General features: G+C 32.3%; 2 protein-coding genes across 7 annotated transcripts; one reads left to right on the forward strand and one right to left on the reverse strand.

The window, feature by feature from the left end:
• Positions 1–166: 166 nt before the first annotated feature.
• On the forward strand, positions 167–5,615 carry LOC147507689 (Putative thiol-disulfide oxidoreductase DCC). 6 transcript variants are annotated; one of them, XM_086600395.1, is made up of 6 exons: positions 167–526; positions 842–899; positions 2,369–2,476; positions 2,638–2,730; positions 2,881–2,977; positions 5,403–5,615. In XM_086600395.1, the coding sequence occupies exons 1-5, from the start codon at positions 346–348 to the stop codon at positions 2,960–2,962; spliced, it is 522 nt and encodes a 173-aa protein (XP_086456521.1). In that variant the 5' UTR covers positions 167–345; the 3' UTR covers positions 2,963–2,977; positions 5,403–5,615. The 6 variants fall into 6 exon arrangements, with proteins under 6 accessions (XP_086456521.1, XP_086456522.1, XP_086456523.1 ...); XM_086600396.1 differs by lacking the exon at positions 5,403–5,615 and adding an exon at positions 4,346–4,761; XM_086600397.1 differs by lacking the exon at positions 5,403–5,615 and adding an exon at positions 4,349–4,761.
• Positions 3,713–13,786, reverse strand: LOC147507690 (uncharacterized). Its single transcript, XM_086596386.1, is given in 16 exon segments — positions 3,713–4,001; positions 4,675–4,791; positions 4,901–5,009; positions 5,387–5,468; positions 5,602–5,834; positions 6,361–6,494; positions 6,599–6,736; positions 9,427–9,639; positions 9,778–9,891; positions 10,010–10,102; positions 10,104–10,119; positions 10,393–10,474; positions 10,586–10,793; positions 13,117–13,143; positions 13,250–13,453; positions 13,560–13,786. Coding segments are annotated over 16 exon segments (2,169 nt in total). The 5' UTR covers positions 13,728–13,786; the 3' UTR covers positions 3,713–3,770.
• Between the last annotated feature and the right edge of the window lie 2,000 nt (positions 13,787–15,786).

A 15,786-nucleotide genomic window follows, 5' to 3' on the forward strand; every position in this document is an offset into this window, starting at 1 on the left:
CAAAATGAAATCATCATAACTTTTCATAATGACCGAAGGTTGGAGCACAACATGTTGTGGTCGTCACTTCCAGACTTCCAGTAGCAGAAGTTAACGACTCAAGAGTCCAAGACCTGAATGGTTAAATGCAGCCACTTTCGGAGATTTTAAAATTCGAAATAATTGCGGGGGTATGTTGAACTATTTTTTTTTCTTTCTTCTTGGGTCTTCCAACTTCCCAAGTTCAACTGGTACTTAGGTGGCCACGTGGCACATAGTAGTATGTGACTCGAGTTGGAAACAATATTCGGCATCGCGAACACCAATCCACATACGAGAAAACCAAACGCTCCCTCCAATAGTCCAATGGCACTCTTGGTTCCAGCACAGTGCGTAAGATTACGCGTCTCGCGACCTGCACACACTAGACGAACCATGTCTCCTTTCGCCACTCTGTCTCCTCCACAAAGAAGTGATGCAGTTGATTGGGTGGAAGCCACTTCAAGCTTCTTCGAACAAGATTCAAGGCCTATCATGTTATTTGATGGTAATCCATTTTCCACCGTCCTTTACTGTTTTGTCTAACTAAATATATCTAGTGGGACCAAAAAAATTGTGATTGTTGATTTACTTCTTACTATGAAATCTGGACATCACAAGATGAAGTTACCCTCTTTCGTATTTGAGTTCTAGAGCAGATGATAATCTCCTTCCTTTGTGTCAACAGTCGAGACTCAAATTTGAAATTTTGAACCTGCCGATATGGGTTGTGCTATCGTTTCGATAATATCTGTTGAAATTTCAGAAGTCATCTTGAAATCTTGAATATACTTATGCATTTCTTTTGAATATTTCTTGATAGGTGTATGCAATCTATGTAATGGAGGCGTTAAATTTGTTCGTGGCAACGATCAACAGAGGTCAGTTTTATATAATTTGTTCGTGACTAGCATTAAGCCTACCCAGTCTATCACTTGTTTAGTGTCGTGGCAAAGGGTACGTATCTCATGTTAGGATCTAAAGTAAAAGTGTATTATCTCATTATATATTTATATGTATGATCTTTCATTTCTTTTCATTTCAAAATTAAGACTATCCCCATTGCATGACTTAGTTCCTTAATTATGCATTAAAGTCTTGTCCTAATTCCTTATTTTCTTTTTATTTATAAAAAAGAGTAAAAAATAAATTTATGGGCATGTAAGTATAGCCAAATTCACATAATGGGCAAAAACTTTTTTTTTTAACACTTTGGACTTTGTGGTTTCCAATTTTAACAATGTGGGATTTTCGTCTATTTGCCAACCAAATTAGGCAATAGAATGATTTTTATTTTATTTTTTAAAATTATATATATATATATGGACCGGCTACGTCGACATACTATTCTAACATACTATATAGTTCTTTTATAAAAAGTAGCTACTTAAGTTAATTTAAAATAAGTTCGTAAGTAAAATTTCACCTAGGAAATGAATTCAACCATAATTTTTTATTACATTATTACATTTAATTTCTAAAATGTCTTTTATGTTGTGCTCCATTACATTTAACTTGATATGAAAAAAATCAAATGTGTAATTGTAGTTAAATGTAATTTTTCATTTTATTTTTTTTTCAATTAATTTTTTTATATAGTGGTCCACATGTGTAATTAAGTGTCCACAGAAGCATCTATTAACTATTTGTAACGGAACTTACACAAAATCCCCACATTATTAAAAATAGAAACCACAATGTCCAAAGTGTTTTAAAAAGTTTGTTGCCTATAGTTAGATGTCCAGAAATTCATTTTTTTCTAAAAAAATATGGGCGGGTGGATAGTTCATAATATTCTAAATGATTTTTTATGATGTTGTACATCTTCAAATGAGATAATGTTTTTTGTGACGATGATCTCTATTGTGTGGAGAACATCTCTACTAAAAATCAGTTTCTAATTAGTTGATTTTAATGGAGTTTGTTTTAGTAGAGTTCATATAAATTACATCATCATTTGTATTATTGTAAAAGTTACATTTATATGGGTAGAGAAACTCAGTGCACAAATAGTGTACAAGCATCTATTTTTCCTCCCAATCAAACCTATAATGTATAGGTCATCTAAGACACCTCCCATTTATAGAGCCATGGAGGTTTTTATTTCCTTGGTACAAAATAGGGTTGGTTATTGTGGTCTGTCGAACTCCTACATTTGCTGTTGTATGTGCAGCAAAGTTCACCTCCCTCCAGGTGCTAGTAATTCTATTAAGTATGTAAGTATTGAGTTGTTCATGTAGCTTTGTCCACCTAGTTCTCATATGCCATAGAAATTCACCAGTGTTGAAATTTGTAGCTACAGCCTTAGAGACGGTCTCCACCAAAAGTGTTCTCATTTTACTTACAACAGGAAAATTAGGTTTGAAGCTCTTCAAAGTGAATCTGGCAAAAACCTTTTGAGGAGATCTGGAAGAACGCCTGATGATATTTCTAGTGTTGTACTAGTGGAAAAGGACAGGTATATGGAGAATCATTGATTTTGATATGAACTTTAATTCTTATATAGCGATAGGTGTAGTTCAATTCCATGTCGAGGAACTTTAAATTTTTGCCACTTATCTAAAACACCATAAAAATCCCAAACCAGAATATAGTGAAGAATGCTAATGACTCTTGCAGGTCGTACATTAAGTCAGATGCAGTATTAAAGATCATGGAATACATAAATTTGCCTTTTCCTCAGCTAGCATTTTTCTTGCAATTCATACCACTGTAAGTTGCGTCACTTCTCTGGCAAATGATACCTTGTTAAACTCTTATGCAGTCTTCCAAGATTTGATTTATGATAAACTCTAATAAAGATGGCCTACGGTAATCAATAATATCAATGGGTGACATTCTACTATGTGTGGATGACTGTAGATTTGTACGTGATTTCGTGTATGAAAATGTTGCAAATAATCGTTACACGATCTTTGGCCGGTCAGAATCGTGTGAATTGTAGATCTTATATGAAAAGGTCAGTTTAGTTGAACATTTGAATTTATTAAATGTGAACTCTAATGTCTTGTAAATTCAACTTTCCAACAAGGATAAAATATATATGTCCAAATCCTTGATTTGTTTCTTAGAATTTATTTTTTCATTACTAGTTTGAATGTTTGATATGTATTTTTGATTTTTTTCTTATTTTGGAATGATTATATATCTTTCACGTGGTTCTCAACAGAGCTTCTCATACATTAGCATCTCCAAGCTTACGAACTAAGTTATCAATGTGTCAGTACACAATATGTATATTTATAATCCCCAATTTCATTCACAATAATCACATGGTTCACTATAAAATACATTCCCAACTTCCATAAACTTGTATGGTCGTAAGTGAACATAGTAGTACTAATTGCTGTATATTGTATATTGATTATTCTAAACAAGTTGGACCAACAAAAAGTGAGAGAGAGAGTTACCAAAAAAAAAAGTGAGAGTCACTAGCAAGTAAATTAGTACCCTAATGAACTTGTAGAAAAGGGATTAAATAAAACCAAGTAGTGGTCGGGTATAGTAATTAAGGTTATTGGAATTGACGAGGATAAAAGTTATAGACTTGGGCAAGGACAACGCAAGACGTTGGCACTAGTACAATTATGTAAGGTAGGGATCACGTTGAAATTGAAATGTGTGTTTGCATGCAACAATCAATTTTGTTATTGATGTTTTTACTTGTTCAACAAAATACATAAAGCTAGCTCACTGCCTACGCATTAATGAATTTAGCAAACTACATAAAACTAATACGACATTCTACGGATCTATTTGCCTAAGCAAGGAACAGCAGGCGACGTGTTCATTGATATTCCATGGGCGTTAATGCATGTAGCTTGATTCTTCTGTTCTTGATTCACTTGTTTTATGTCTATTTCACTCATTAACATATTGGTGCAAGGTACAGTTGTACTGCAACTCAAATTGATAGGTGTAGGATTTGAGGAAGTTCCATGCACTCTATTATATGTTACGCCACTCACTTGGACATTAGATGTCTGTGTCATTGCAAATCAAAACCAAAAGTATAAATTATTAGAAATACAGTTAATGTGGATGCTTAAACGAAACAGAGACTACAAGGAAAAAGATGTTAACATAATATATTGAAGCTTTTGTTAAGCAAAGTCGGTAAAACCTTTGGATGATGATACTAGAGGTCTGGGGGTCGAACTCCGTCAGCATCAAAGAGTTACTTATCTCATTTAGAACAAACTTGACAATAAAAAAAAAACAAAACAAAAAAAAGGCACATGATACTGGTGGCCATAATCAGAAGTTTGTTGTTTTGTTTTAATGAGTTGTTTTAATGAGGTTTCTATTTGTTTCATGTTTTTGCTAGAAAAATATAAAGTTGCCGATCACTTGGCAAAACTCTCCCTAGGCGAGAACAAGGAACATTTTGTTTTTACTCCTCCTTCATATAATATGTTGAACTTTGTCACAGAGGAAGATGTAAATACATATGAGAATTTGCAAAATCTCAGCATCTTAAAAAAAAACATGATACTTGGAGGAAGTTGGTGGCAAAGATCTTGTAGATATAAACACTATGAAAACCCTTACACATTACTTATACATACAACTATACCATAAATTGATTCTCAAAAGGCTATGTTATAACTTATAGCATGATGAGGTTATTCAGTAAATATGATTGACTGCTTGTACCTTATTTTCACAATTGTCATGGCCATTACAGTAGTACTGATCAATGATGATAGGATTATCGACATTATCAAGTGTGATTTGCTCAAATGTGATATTTCTTGCATATCCAGAGCCACCCTATGAAATAACAACCAACGAATTTTTTTAAGGAATTGTATATTAATAAAATGCTTTATTTTGAAAGAAAAAAGATAAAAACACAAAGTACATAAATAAACAAATCTACCGGCCATGTTTTAATCCTGACACCATTCTGTGTTCTGGTGAAATTACAATTTTTCACATGAATATGTTCCACTGTATTATGTTCTTCATTGGCTCCTAAGCTTCCAACACTGCGAGGAAGATCGATATAGTTGTTTATGAGATATAATGCCATTAGTAAAAGTATGTGCCTAGCAACAACATATTTCTCTCTATGATACTAGGAAAAATTCACTTGCCAAAATATATGTTCATAGTGAGCAAATAATTATAGGTAGTGTTACTAATGGATCTCTAAGCAAACAACGTGTGTATATGAGAAAACATTGTAAGGTTTTAACCTTTAGATGGGAACATTGTTGCTGATTGACACTTGAGACTGACTTTTTTATGGCACTTTTATTTAGTATGCAGGGGAAATGTTATACATATTATACACATTTAAAAAAATATTATACATATTTTTAAAATGGCCCTTTTGAAATATGGAAATATTTTGAGATCTAACCTTATGCCATGACCAGGTCCACACGCAACATTTGTAATGTTAATGAAGGAGCAGCCATCGTTGATAGCAATACAATCATCACCTATTGTAAGTAGGGTTATATACGAAAACAAAGATATGTGTATAATTTAGGTTGACAACTTGACATTGACTCAACTCAAAACGAAAATATATATGAAGAATATAAGCAGATCAAGTTATAAATGACATTTTACCAGTTCCAATGAAAGAGTCATGGATTTGAACATGAGCAGAGTCGGAGATATCAATACCATCAGTGTTAGGGCTATCATCAGGGGCTGTTATATTGATATTCGAGATCGTTGCACCTTCACAAGTGTTTATGGAGATATGGTTCTTAGGACTGTTTACAAAATTAAGTCCACTTAAATGAAGGTTGTTGCAGGCGTGGAATGTTACTGTCTGTTCCCTTGAAAGAAACAACAAACTTCATTAGTAATTCTAGCATAATTGCTCACTAGATTGGATTCGATGCGTTGAACTTTGAGGGGGGCTTACATACAAGATCTAAGAACACATGAATTTTACCAAGCGTTGTTATATGAATGCCAGGGGTGGAAACACTTGCCATAGAAATTTGAATTTGAAATTTTTTACAAATATGCAAAGGAAAGAAGTAGAGTTTATTTTGAGTGACTCAATTTTTGTTTAACTGGCTAGACCAAAGACTTCTTGGTTCAGTTGAGCTTTAGGTGTTTACACCCCCAATTTTCCAATTATACGTATTATTACTTAAACCTTAATAGTTGAGATACACTCACCGAGGGTCGAGAACAACTATTCCCCTGTATGTACAAAATAAAGTTTGAATAGTATTAGTCCCTTGAGGAATAGTATCAGAAAAGTCTTTACTTTGAAATTTTAAGAATACTTCAAGAGAAAACAGTGGGTAGGCTCGTTAAGTGTAAAATAAGATACTTACATCCTTCTTATCACTGGAGTCACAATCCCACCATGATAAGCCAAGTCCATCTACCTGTCCTGATCCATTGACAAATAGCCCATTCACATCTGAGAATATGAGCCATTTGGACTTGTCATCATTATCCCAATTCGACATTACGGGTGCAACCATATTTCCTAAAACCTTCCATTGCATCAACAAGATATTATATTTCAATGTAATATTGGTTTATTTAAGATATACAATGGAGCAAAGTACAAATAATGTTGAGTTGAGCAATTATTTACCGAAACGGTAACGCTTGGAGAGTTGCAGGGACCTTGAAAGTTCACAGGCTTCAACAAAAAAGTCTTATTTGTAGGTAATTGGAGGACCGGAGAATCGAGATTAGCGTTACACATGGCTTCCCATGCTTTTAAGAATGCCTGGAAATACATTAAGTTATATATTTCAATAAAAAAAATATATATATATATATATATATATATATATATATATATATAAAATATATATACATGTGAAACTAATTGACAATCTAAATATTATTAAAATATATTTTTCATACAGTCCAATAAGTATTGTGAAGATTATAGTACAATTGTTTTGATCCCATATACATATATAATATTAACATCATTCACACGTAATATATAATTTTAAGAGATAATAGGTTTTCCACGGACAGTTACAATCGTCGAATTAGAAAGATTATCATTTCTAACAAGAATAATAAAATAAATGAATTAACAATCTATTAACCAACGGTAGGAGAAGAAGAAAACTCTACTTGAGAATCATCACTTTTTCCATCTCCAACAGCTCCATAGTCAATTACATTGAAAGTTTTCAAACTTTTGGAGTCCAACAAAGTCTTACTCGAAGTAGATGAAATTACTAAGCATAAAAACATAAATATACTGAGTACGTCCATTTCGAAAGTTAGATATATGGTGAGAATGAAACAAAAAATAGATGAAGGGGATGGGAAATTGGTGACTAAGCTAGCTTGTCATTGTCTCACACTCATGTGGTAAACAATTAGCCTTAAAAATAAGCTCTATAAAGGGCGAGTTACATTAAGCCTTCAATATTTATAGACTTATGTCCCATTTTATGCATAATGTGTTCATTAGATGTATAGTGCGCGCCACCGGCAATGCTTTCAGTTGCTTCCTCATTATGATTGATAAGTTGGTCTTTTTTGACAAAGGAGTCTGTTAGTCCTACAATAAATTTTATGATTGTACATTATTGCATGCTTTCAACAGACTAGTTTCTAACTTCCATGGTGCAAGTGTATAATTTAGAAGTGTTTCAGTTTCATTTGAAAATCTTTTCAGTTACAACCCGAACTAGGAAAGTGATAAGTTAGCTTTAAGAATACTCTCCATTTATTCATAATAATAGTACGTTACTACGTACTTGCCTTCAGTGTTTAAATTTTTAATGGTCTATAGTATTAGTATAGTTATTAAGAAAGTTATGGAAATGTAGATTTAACTTTCAGTTTAAGATGGCAATCTAATTTGTGAAACGCACATATAAAGTTTGACATCATTTAACTGCCTTCAATGTTTAAACTTTTAATGGTTCATAGTATTAGTATTAGTATAGTTATTAAGAAAGTTATGGAAATGTATATTTAGCTTTCAGTTTAAGATGGCAATCTAATTTATGAAACGCACATATAAAGTTTGACATCATTTACTTGCCTTCAATGTTTAAACTTTTAATGGTCCATAGTATTAGTATTAGTATAGTTATTAAGAAAGTTATGGAAATATAGATTTAATTTTCAGTTTAAGATGGCAATCTAATTTAATTTGTGAAACACACATAAAATTTGACATCATTGATCATTCCTTAAAGATTTTTATTTTTTGGTTGGTATCATTCCTTAAAGAAATATTGAATCTAATAAACATGTATCTTTTTTTTTTGGTAAAGCAAACATGTATCTTTTTGGTCCTTGAAAATGGGGTGATATCAAATTTTCATTCGCTCGTGCAACTTTATTCTGTCTTTCAAAAATGTTCATTTTTTCAATATGAATATAATTTCGTTTTGCATTAAAGATAAATGGTTTTCAGCATCCTGTTGCATTTGTAAATCCGTTCAGAATTGAAAATGGGAAGTTCAGTATTTGTATTACTAAATTCAGTTAGTAGTGAATATTAATTCTGTAATTCCTGTAACATCTTTTTTTTTGGATGAAATATTTGTATTACTAAATTCAGTTAGTAGTGAATATTAATTCTGTAATTCCTGTAACATCTTTTTTTTTGGATGAAAATCTGCAGTTCATTAAAGTTCTACAGTAAATCCAGGGGGGGAAGCACACCAAGACCATATATATCTCGGAAGTACTCATACTAGCTGAATCTAAATTCCAGTCTATATTACCAGCAACATTCTAAACAACAACAATGTGGTAATCTAACCAAAAGCTAAACAAGCGATCTACAAAATTCTTCAAACACCAAAAACAAAATTTCAATGTTAAAGAAAGGTGGCTGATATGATAATAGAATGAACTATATACCGGCCAAGTACCAAGGTACATCGATGCAAACCCAAGGACAAATTAAGCTAAAACGCTTCAAGGAGTTAGAATAGAGACTGGAATTTCTTTAACATGAAAAATTACCAACCTTGCATGCACATGCTCTAAACCATGCCACCAGGCTTCGACCACAACTTGGCCCTGGTTGGCTTTTCTTCTACAACAGGGAGCTGCTCCGAAAAAAGATAGGCTCTCTCTAGGGAACTTGCTCATGCATAGTTCTACCAAGTAATGCCGAAGAATGATCCAAACAAAAATATACGATCGAGGGTGCAATGCATGTCCCCCCTCCAAAATCTAAAACATGTGCAAATTCGCAAAATGATCCGTAGTACATATCGAGTTCGGTAGAAAATTATATGAAACTAATATATTGTCAAGTGCACGCAAAATAATAGAATTGCTTTATCATTATCATTACAATCCTTACACTAACTTTCAAGTAAGTACTAAAAAAAAAACATGAACTTTACGGAGAACACTATTAGCTAGGCTGCTAAATAATAACATTATAGACTTCTTCTAAACCTTTTAGGTTGCTAAACAAGGCACACCAGGCTTTGTGGATATAGATTTTCCTTGAGCATTCGCACAAGTAGAAAAAGTAGTAGATCCTAGATTGTTGGCCACTATGTTGACGCCATCCATAAAAATGTTATAACAAGGTACGCTCGAACTGCAATTCAAACTAATCGCAACAAGTTCTGCAGTAGACCCATGCACTTCAGTGTATGAAACATTGCTCACTTGGATATTAGATGAGCCCTGCATATACAGTTGAAAAAAAAAGGTCTTAATGATCGAACCAGTAGCGTTATTAAAGTTAGTTTTACTTTAAGCATAAGCGCCCTGATTATAAACACAAGCAATTCTAATGATGCATTTTGTAAATGATTTTCTTACTCCACTTTGGCATTGGTTGTGAGGACAGTAGTATTGGTCAATCAGGATTGGATTTTGGACATCGTCGAATGTAATTTGGTCAAAAGAAATATTCCTTACGTATCCAGTTCCAGCCTGAAGAAAAACAATCAAGAACAAAATCTTAATTGAACAACTAAATGCATCTAGTAGGATAGATTTGACAAATTTATATAAGAAAAGGAGGAGTTGGTGGAACAACTGAACAAGTTACCTGATATGTCTTTATCCTGACACCGTTTGTCGTTCCACTGAATATACAGTTTCTCACATGTACCTCTTCTACTATGCCTTCTATCCCATTTTTTTCCTAAGCTTCCCACACTACAATTTACATTTGAAACTAGTTTTATCACAATTCCAAACTTGAATCAATTACCATCAAAGTAAATACTGACACTTCTAAATTCAAGAAATTATTGAGATGTTATACAAATCACTTTTTTCTGGCTTTCAGCCAGCTGGGTGGAAATATTAAAATGACTATTGAAACATGGAAAACATAAATAATTGATAATATCTTACGAGAAACTTATTAAGATACCTAAGTTTTGTTTTCCTCAATTCCAATAATCCATGTATGCATATTTTGCTCACCTTATGCCATGACCCGGTCCACAAGCCACATTTGTAATATTGATGAATGAGGTGCCAGAATTCATAGCAACACAGTCGTCGCCTGTGGTGAAAATCCCGGGCGTGAAAATAAGTTACGATTTGCTGAACTTAAGAGAGAAACACTTTTTTTTTTAAATGTATAAAAAGAACTATTCATTAGAAAATATTTTACCTGTTCCAATGAAGGAATGTTCGATTTGAATATAACTAGAAGCTGATATATCGATACCATCAGTGTTAGGGCTATCTCCTGGGGCTGTTAGATTGACGTATGAGATTATTGCACCATGAACCTCATTTATAGATAGATGGTTTCTCGGGCTATTAATTGAGGTGATTCCACTTAAGCGAGTGTTGTTGCACGCATGGAGCGACAGTGACTGTTATGACAAACAAAAAATGAATATATAATAAAATAATCTCAAATCAAATAAATTTCCTATTATTAGTTCTATCAGCAGATATAGCGGTGATCATATCTTATATCATCCACATGGCCCAATTTATCTTAACTGGGCAGCATTCTTATCTTAAATTTAACTAGATTTTTTTTCTATATAATATAATCATCTAGTATTATTCTTTATATAATTGTGATTTAAATACAACGAAAATGAAAATGAGAAGTTAGAACAGTGTCCATTGATTTCAATTAGTTTTGGTTGTTGGACTTTGAGAAGAGAGGCTAAGGAGTTTGGACGGGAACCAATGAGAATTTGAATTATATATAAAGTGGGTATGAGGAGGAAAGCTATTGAATTGAGGGATAACAAACTTATCTGTGGAGGGATAGCGAAAAGATAAAAATTAAATAGAACTAGCAAATATGCACGCTGGTGAGTGTGGTATGTATATAGTTACAAGTTTTGAAATTAGTAGAATTTTGAAATGTTGAAAAATCTAAATTCCGTTCAAAATTCCAATAGTAGCATCGAAATGTGCAAGGTATTGAAAACAATTAGAACACTGATCGTCAGATTTTAGATCTTAACACTGTCCATCCACTTAAGTTTAAAATTTATATATACTTAGGGTTTCTTAACATAACAATGGCGGCTATTAAGGTGGATCAACAGTGGTGGCTGTTAAGGTGAAATTGATCGATGGTGATGACGAAGACGAAGTTTATAATGAATGATAATCTCCATTTTTCCTCTACCTCCTTCAATTTCATCATCTTTTTCTAAACTATTCTTCAATTTCATAATATATCATTTATTTGTTCTTCAATTTCATCATATATCCTCCAAGATCAGTGAATTTGGAGTTAGGGTTAGGTAATTAGATCTAGGTTAATGTTGATAAACAATATATTTTCATGTAATTACAATATGATATATTCCAATCATTTCGATTTCGAGGTCGTTTCGATTTTTTTCCGAAATATTAGTAGTTTTTTCTAAAATATTAGTCGTTTCGATGAGCGTGGTATGCATATAGTTACAAATTTTGAAATTAGCAAAATTCTGAAATGTTGAAAAATATAAATATCATTCGGAATTCCAACAGCAGTATCAAAATTTGCAAGGTATTAAAAACAATTGGAACACGTCCTGATAGTATTAAAAACAATTGGAACACGTCCTGATAGTCAGATTTTAGATTTTATCACTGTCTATTAGTCCATCCACTTGAGTTCAAGAGTTTATAATTGGGGGGTTTTTTAACATAACAATTGCGGCTATTAAGGTGAACTTGATCGGTGGTGAGGACGAAGACGAAGACGAAGTTTATGATGAATGATAATCTCAATTTTCCTTCTTCCTCTTTTAATTTCATCATCTTTTTCTAAATTATTCTTCAATTTCATAATGTATCATCGATTTGTTTTTCAATTTCATCATATATCTTCCAAGATCAGTAAATTTGGAGCTAGAGTTAGATAATTAGATCTGGGTTAATATTGATAAACAATATATTTTCATGTAATTACGACAAGGTATATTCTGATTCTGATTCCGATTTCGATGTCGGTTTATTTGTTTTATTTATTTATTTATTATTATTATTATTCCTAAAATATTAGTAGGTATTTGCTTAGATTAGAAGATGGAAAAATCGGATATAAAATACGTATAAAACCCACTGGCAATATCGCAACAAAATATATTGTAAAAAAAAAATAGCGCATAGGGGCAATTTGTAATTTTCAGTATAGGACACTTTCATAATTTAGATTGGGGTAGAAAAGCATAAAGACGTTTTTGTAATTTGGATAAAATATAGGGACTAATTTTTAATTTAGATAAAGTGTAGTGACTGTTATGTGGTTATTATACAGTATAGGACTGTCTTGTAATTACCATAAAGAATAGGAACTGTTCTATAGGGACTGTCCTAGTTTACATAGAATATAGGGACTTGAAATTATAAAAAACAAAAAAAAAAAATTGCAAAATGTCAAAAATGCCCATGGTCGTGTCGTAGAATATTTTCCATTTAATTGGAAAATGTTTGTGGTATAATGTCTTAGGCTATTTATGGAAATGAAAAACCACCAACAAAAAAAATGCTCCTTTTTTATTTAAAAAAAATACATAAATTTGGTATTATGCATCATTTTACTGTAAATTATAATCTAACCGCGTAAAAAATGGTCAAAAGACTGGCAACCCACCAATTTAACCAAATTCATTTCTTATTGATTCAATTTAAATCATTACTGAGCTCGATTTCTTTGGGATGTTGTTAAGATATACTTACCGTTGGACGTACTTTACATCCTATCACCTGAAAATAAAGACATGATTTAATATTAGCAATAGTTATAAATGAAGAACATATAGGATCATAGGTTTTCTTTTCCTTGTATATCTAAATTATTTGTTTTACTTACATCATGATTATCGTAATTGGATGGTTGGACTTTCATATCATCTGACTTGTATGCTCTCTCACATTCCCACCATTGCTTACCTTGCCCGTCGACTTGTCCTTGCCCGTCGACAATTAGTCCATTCACTTGTGAAAATTGAAGCCATTGGGATTTGTCGGAGCTTGCCCATGCTGACATTCGAGGCGCAATTAAGTTACCTAAGAGCTGTGATGCATCATTCACAAAAGTTTCTTGTTCAATTTTTGCATCGACAAGTATAACAAATTTTGCATAGATATATAAAAAAATCCATATTCCGTTGAGTTCATACCGAAACATGTGGACTTTTGGACTTGCAAGGACCTTCAAAGATCACAGGACCTAATAGGAATGTCTTGCCTGCAGGTACTACCAATGTCGGAAAATTGCCTTCGGCACCACACATGGCATTCCATGCATTCAAGAAGGCCTGAAAATAAAAGCAAAATTTACTATGCATAATTTACATACCACCTCCTCTTCAATGCAGCACAAAGGTCACAACGTTAAGAAATTTTAATTAGCTTATTTGCAATCTCTATTGCGACTTTGAATTTTTTTTAAACGGTAGGTTTTTGTTAAATATATAACCCAAAAATGAACTTATCTTACTATATTAGAAAAATGTGGGGTTGGTGAATAGGAAAATTCATGTCACGTTTCATGCCTGATATAGGGGCATTTTCATCATTTTTCAATTTTTTTGTTTTTTTTATAATTTTAGGTCCCTATACTTTATATAAACAACAAAACAGTCCCTAATCTTTATGGCAATTACAGGACTGTCCTTATATATTATACGATAATTACATAATAGTCTCTATATTTTGTCTAAATTATAAAAAAAAAACCTAATGTTTTTCTACCCAATTTAAATTACAAAAGTGTCCTATACTGAAAATTACAAAATTGCCCCTATGCGTATTCTTTTTTTAATGTGATATTACCACTGGGTTTTATACGTATTTTGTATCCCATTTTTCTTTCTCTCTCCTAATCTAAGCAAATAACTACAAACTACTAATATTTTTTTTTTTTTTTTTTGAGAAAACTGAAATGGCATCGAAATCGGAATGTACTTTATCGTAATTAAATGAAGGTATACACTCATGTTTTGGGAAAAAGGTTTGTACGTGAGGGAAAATTAGTAATTTCACTTTGATTGTAATTTTTTTTTTAAAAAAAAAAAGTGTTGTGGCTCATCCATGTTGGAATGTTCCACGTGTCCAGGCACATGGCATGAAACTAGTTAGTAATGAAAAGGCCCACCCTAGCTTAATCCCAATAATCTTTGAAATAGTTCAACAAGGCCCAACAATGCCTTTTTGGACATTGACATTTTGGCCATTTTGGTAATTAAGTTATTTCGAGATCATTATCAAAAGCTAGCCACTGTGCACGTGTACCCATGTGGGCTCTACTAAATTTTAAAAAAAAAATCTTTTAAAACTTTATATACGTTAAATTACTATTATGCCCCTATATGTAGACTTTTCTCCCGCCACAGGAGCCCACCTATGTTGACACAATTGTCAAAAAAAAAATATTTAAAATAGAAAAAAAAAAATACCATTTTACCTCTCAAAAAGCCAAGTAAGAAAAAAAAATGAAAATAAAAAACTGTGAAATGACTAAAATACTCCTGGAATATATACCAATACACTATTCATCATACCCCATATTTTTCTAATATAGTAAAATATATTTAAGAAAATCTAGATGACACAATCAATAGATATCCTTTTATGGTCTGAGTATAGGTTCAATAGTTTCACGTACACACCTCATGATTTATCATTCATTCTAAGTGGGAAATACTCTATCGTAAAGTTGTTTACTTGTTTTTGAACTAATACCAACTCATAATTAGAAGAAATAAATAAAATGAATGATCTAATACAGCCTATTTAACCCCAAAACGTCATTAAAAGTGTTTCCACACACATATAATACACGCAACAAACTAAAGTTATTTTTACTAAATAGGAGTATAACAAGAATTGCACAAGGTACTTGGGAATCATCAGTGCCCCCATCTCCAACAGCTCCATAGTTAACCACATTGAAAACTTTTAAAGGGGAATCATCTAATATTCGGCTTGACACTATTTGAACTATGCACAAAAGAATGAATGTAGTAGAGAAATCCTACATAAGAAAAGGCAAAGATAGTGAGCACGCAAGAATGAATAAAATACACGATGACTATGCATTATATTGGTTATCACTCACCATGGATGAAATTTTAACACCACAAGTTCAAGCTATAACTCTATGGTAATGAGACAATTATCTTTGTTCTCTATTTATAGTCTAAAGCTTATCTTTATCTTTGCGCATAAATGTTGGTGTTTTTGTATACAATTTAATATATAACGCAAAGTTTTCCTAATGAGCTTGTTGGCAATCCAAATATTTAATCTAGTTTCAGAAAAAGAAATTTATATGCCCCTTAAGTAGTTTCTTAAGGGGGTATTAGAGAATCAGATATATGCACTTATATGTTTTGACCAAAAATA

This window comes from Coptis chinensis, chromosome 3, assembly GCF_015680905.1.
Source record: "Coptis chinensis isolate HL-2020 chromosome 3, ASM1568090v1, whole genome shotgun sequence".
In the NCBI taxonomy this organism is placed as follows: domain Eukaryota; kingdom Viridiplantae; phylum Streptophyta; class Magnoliopsida; order Ranunculales; family Ranunculaceae; genus Coptis; species Coptis chinensis.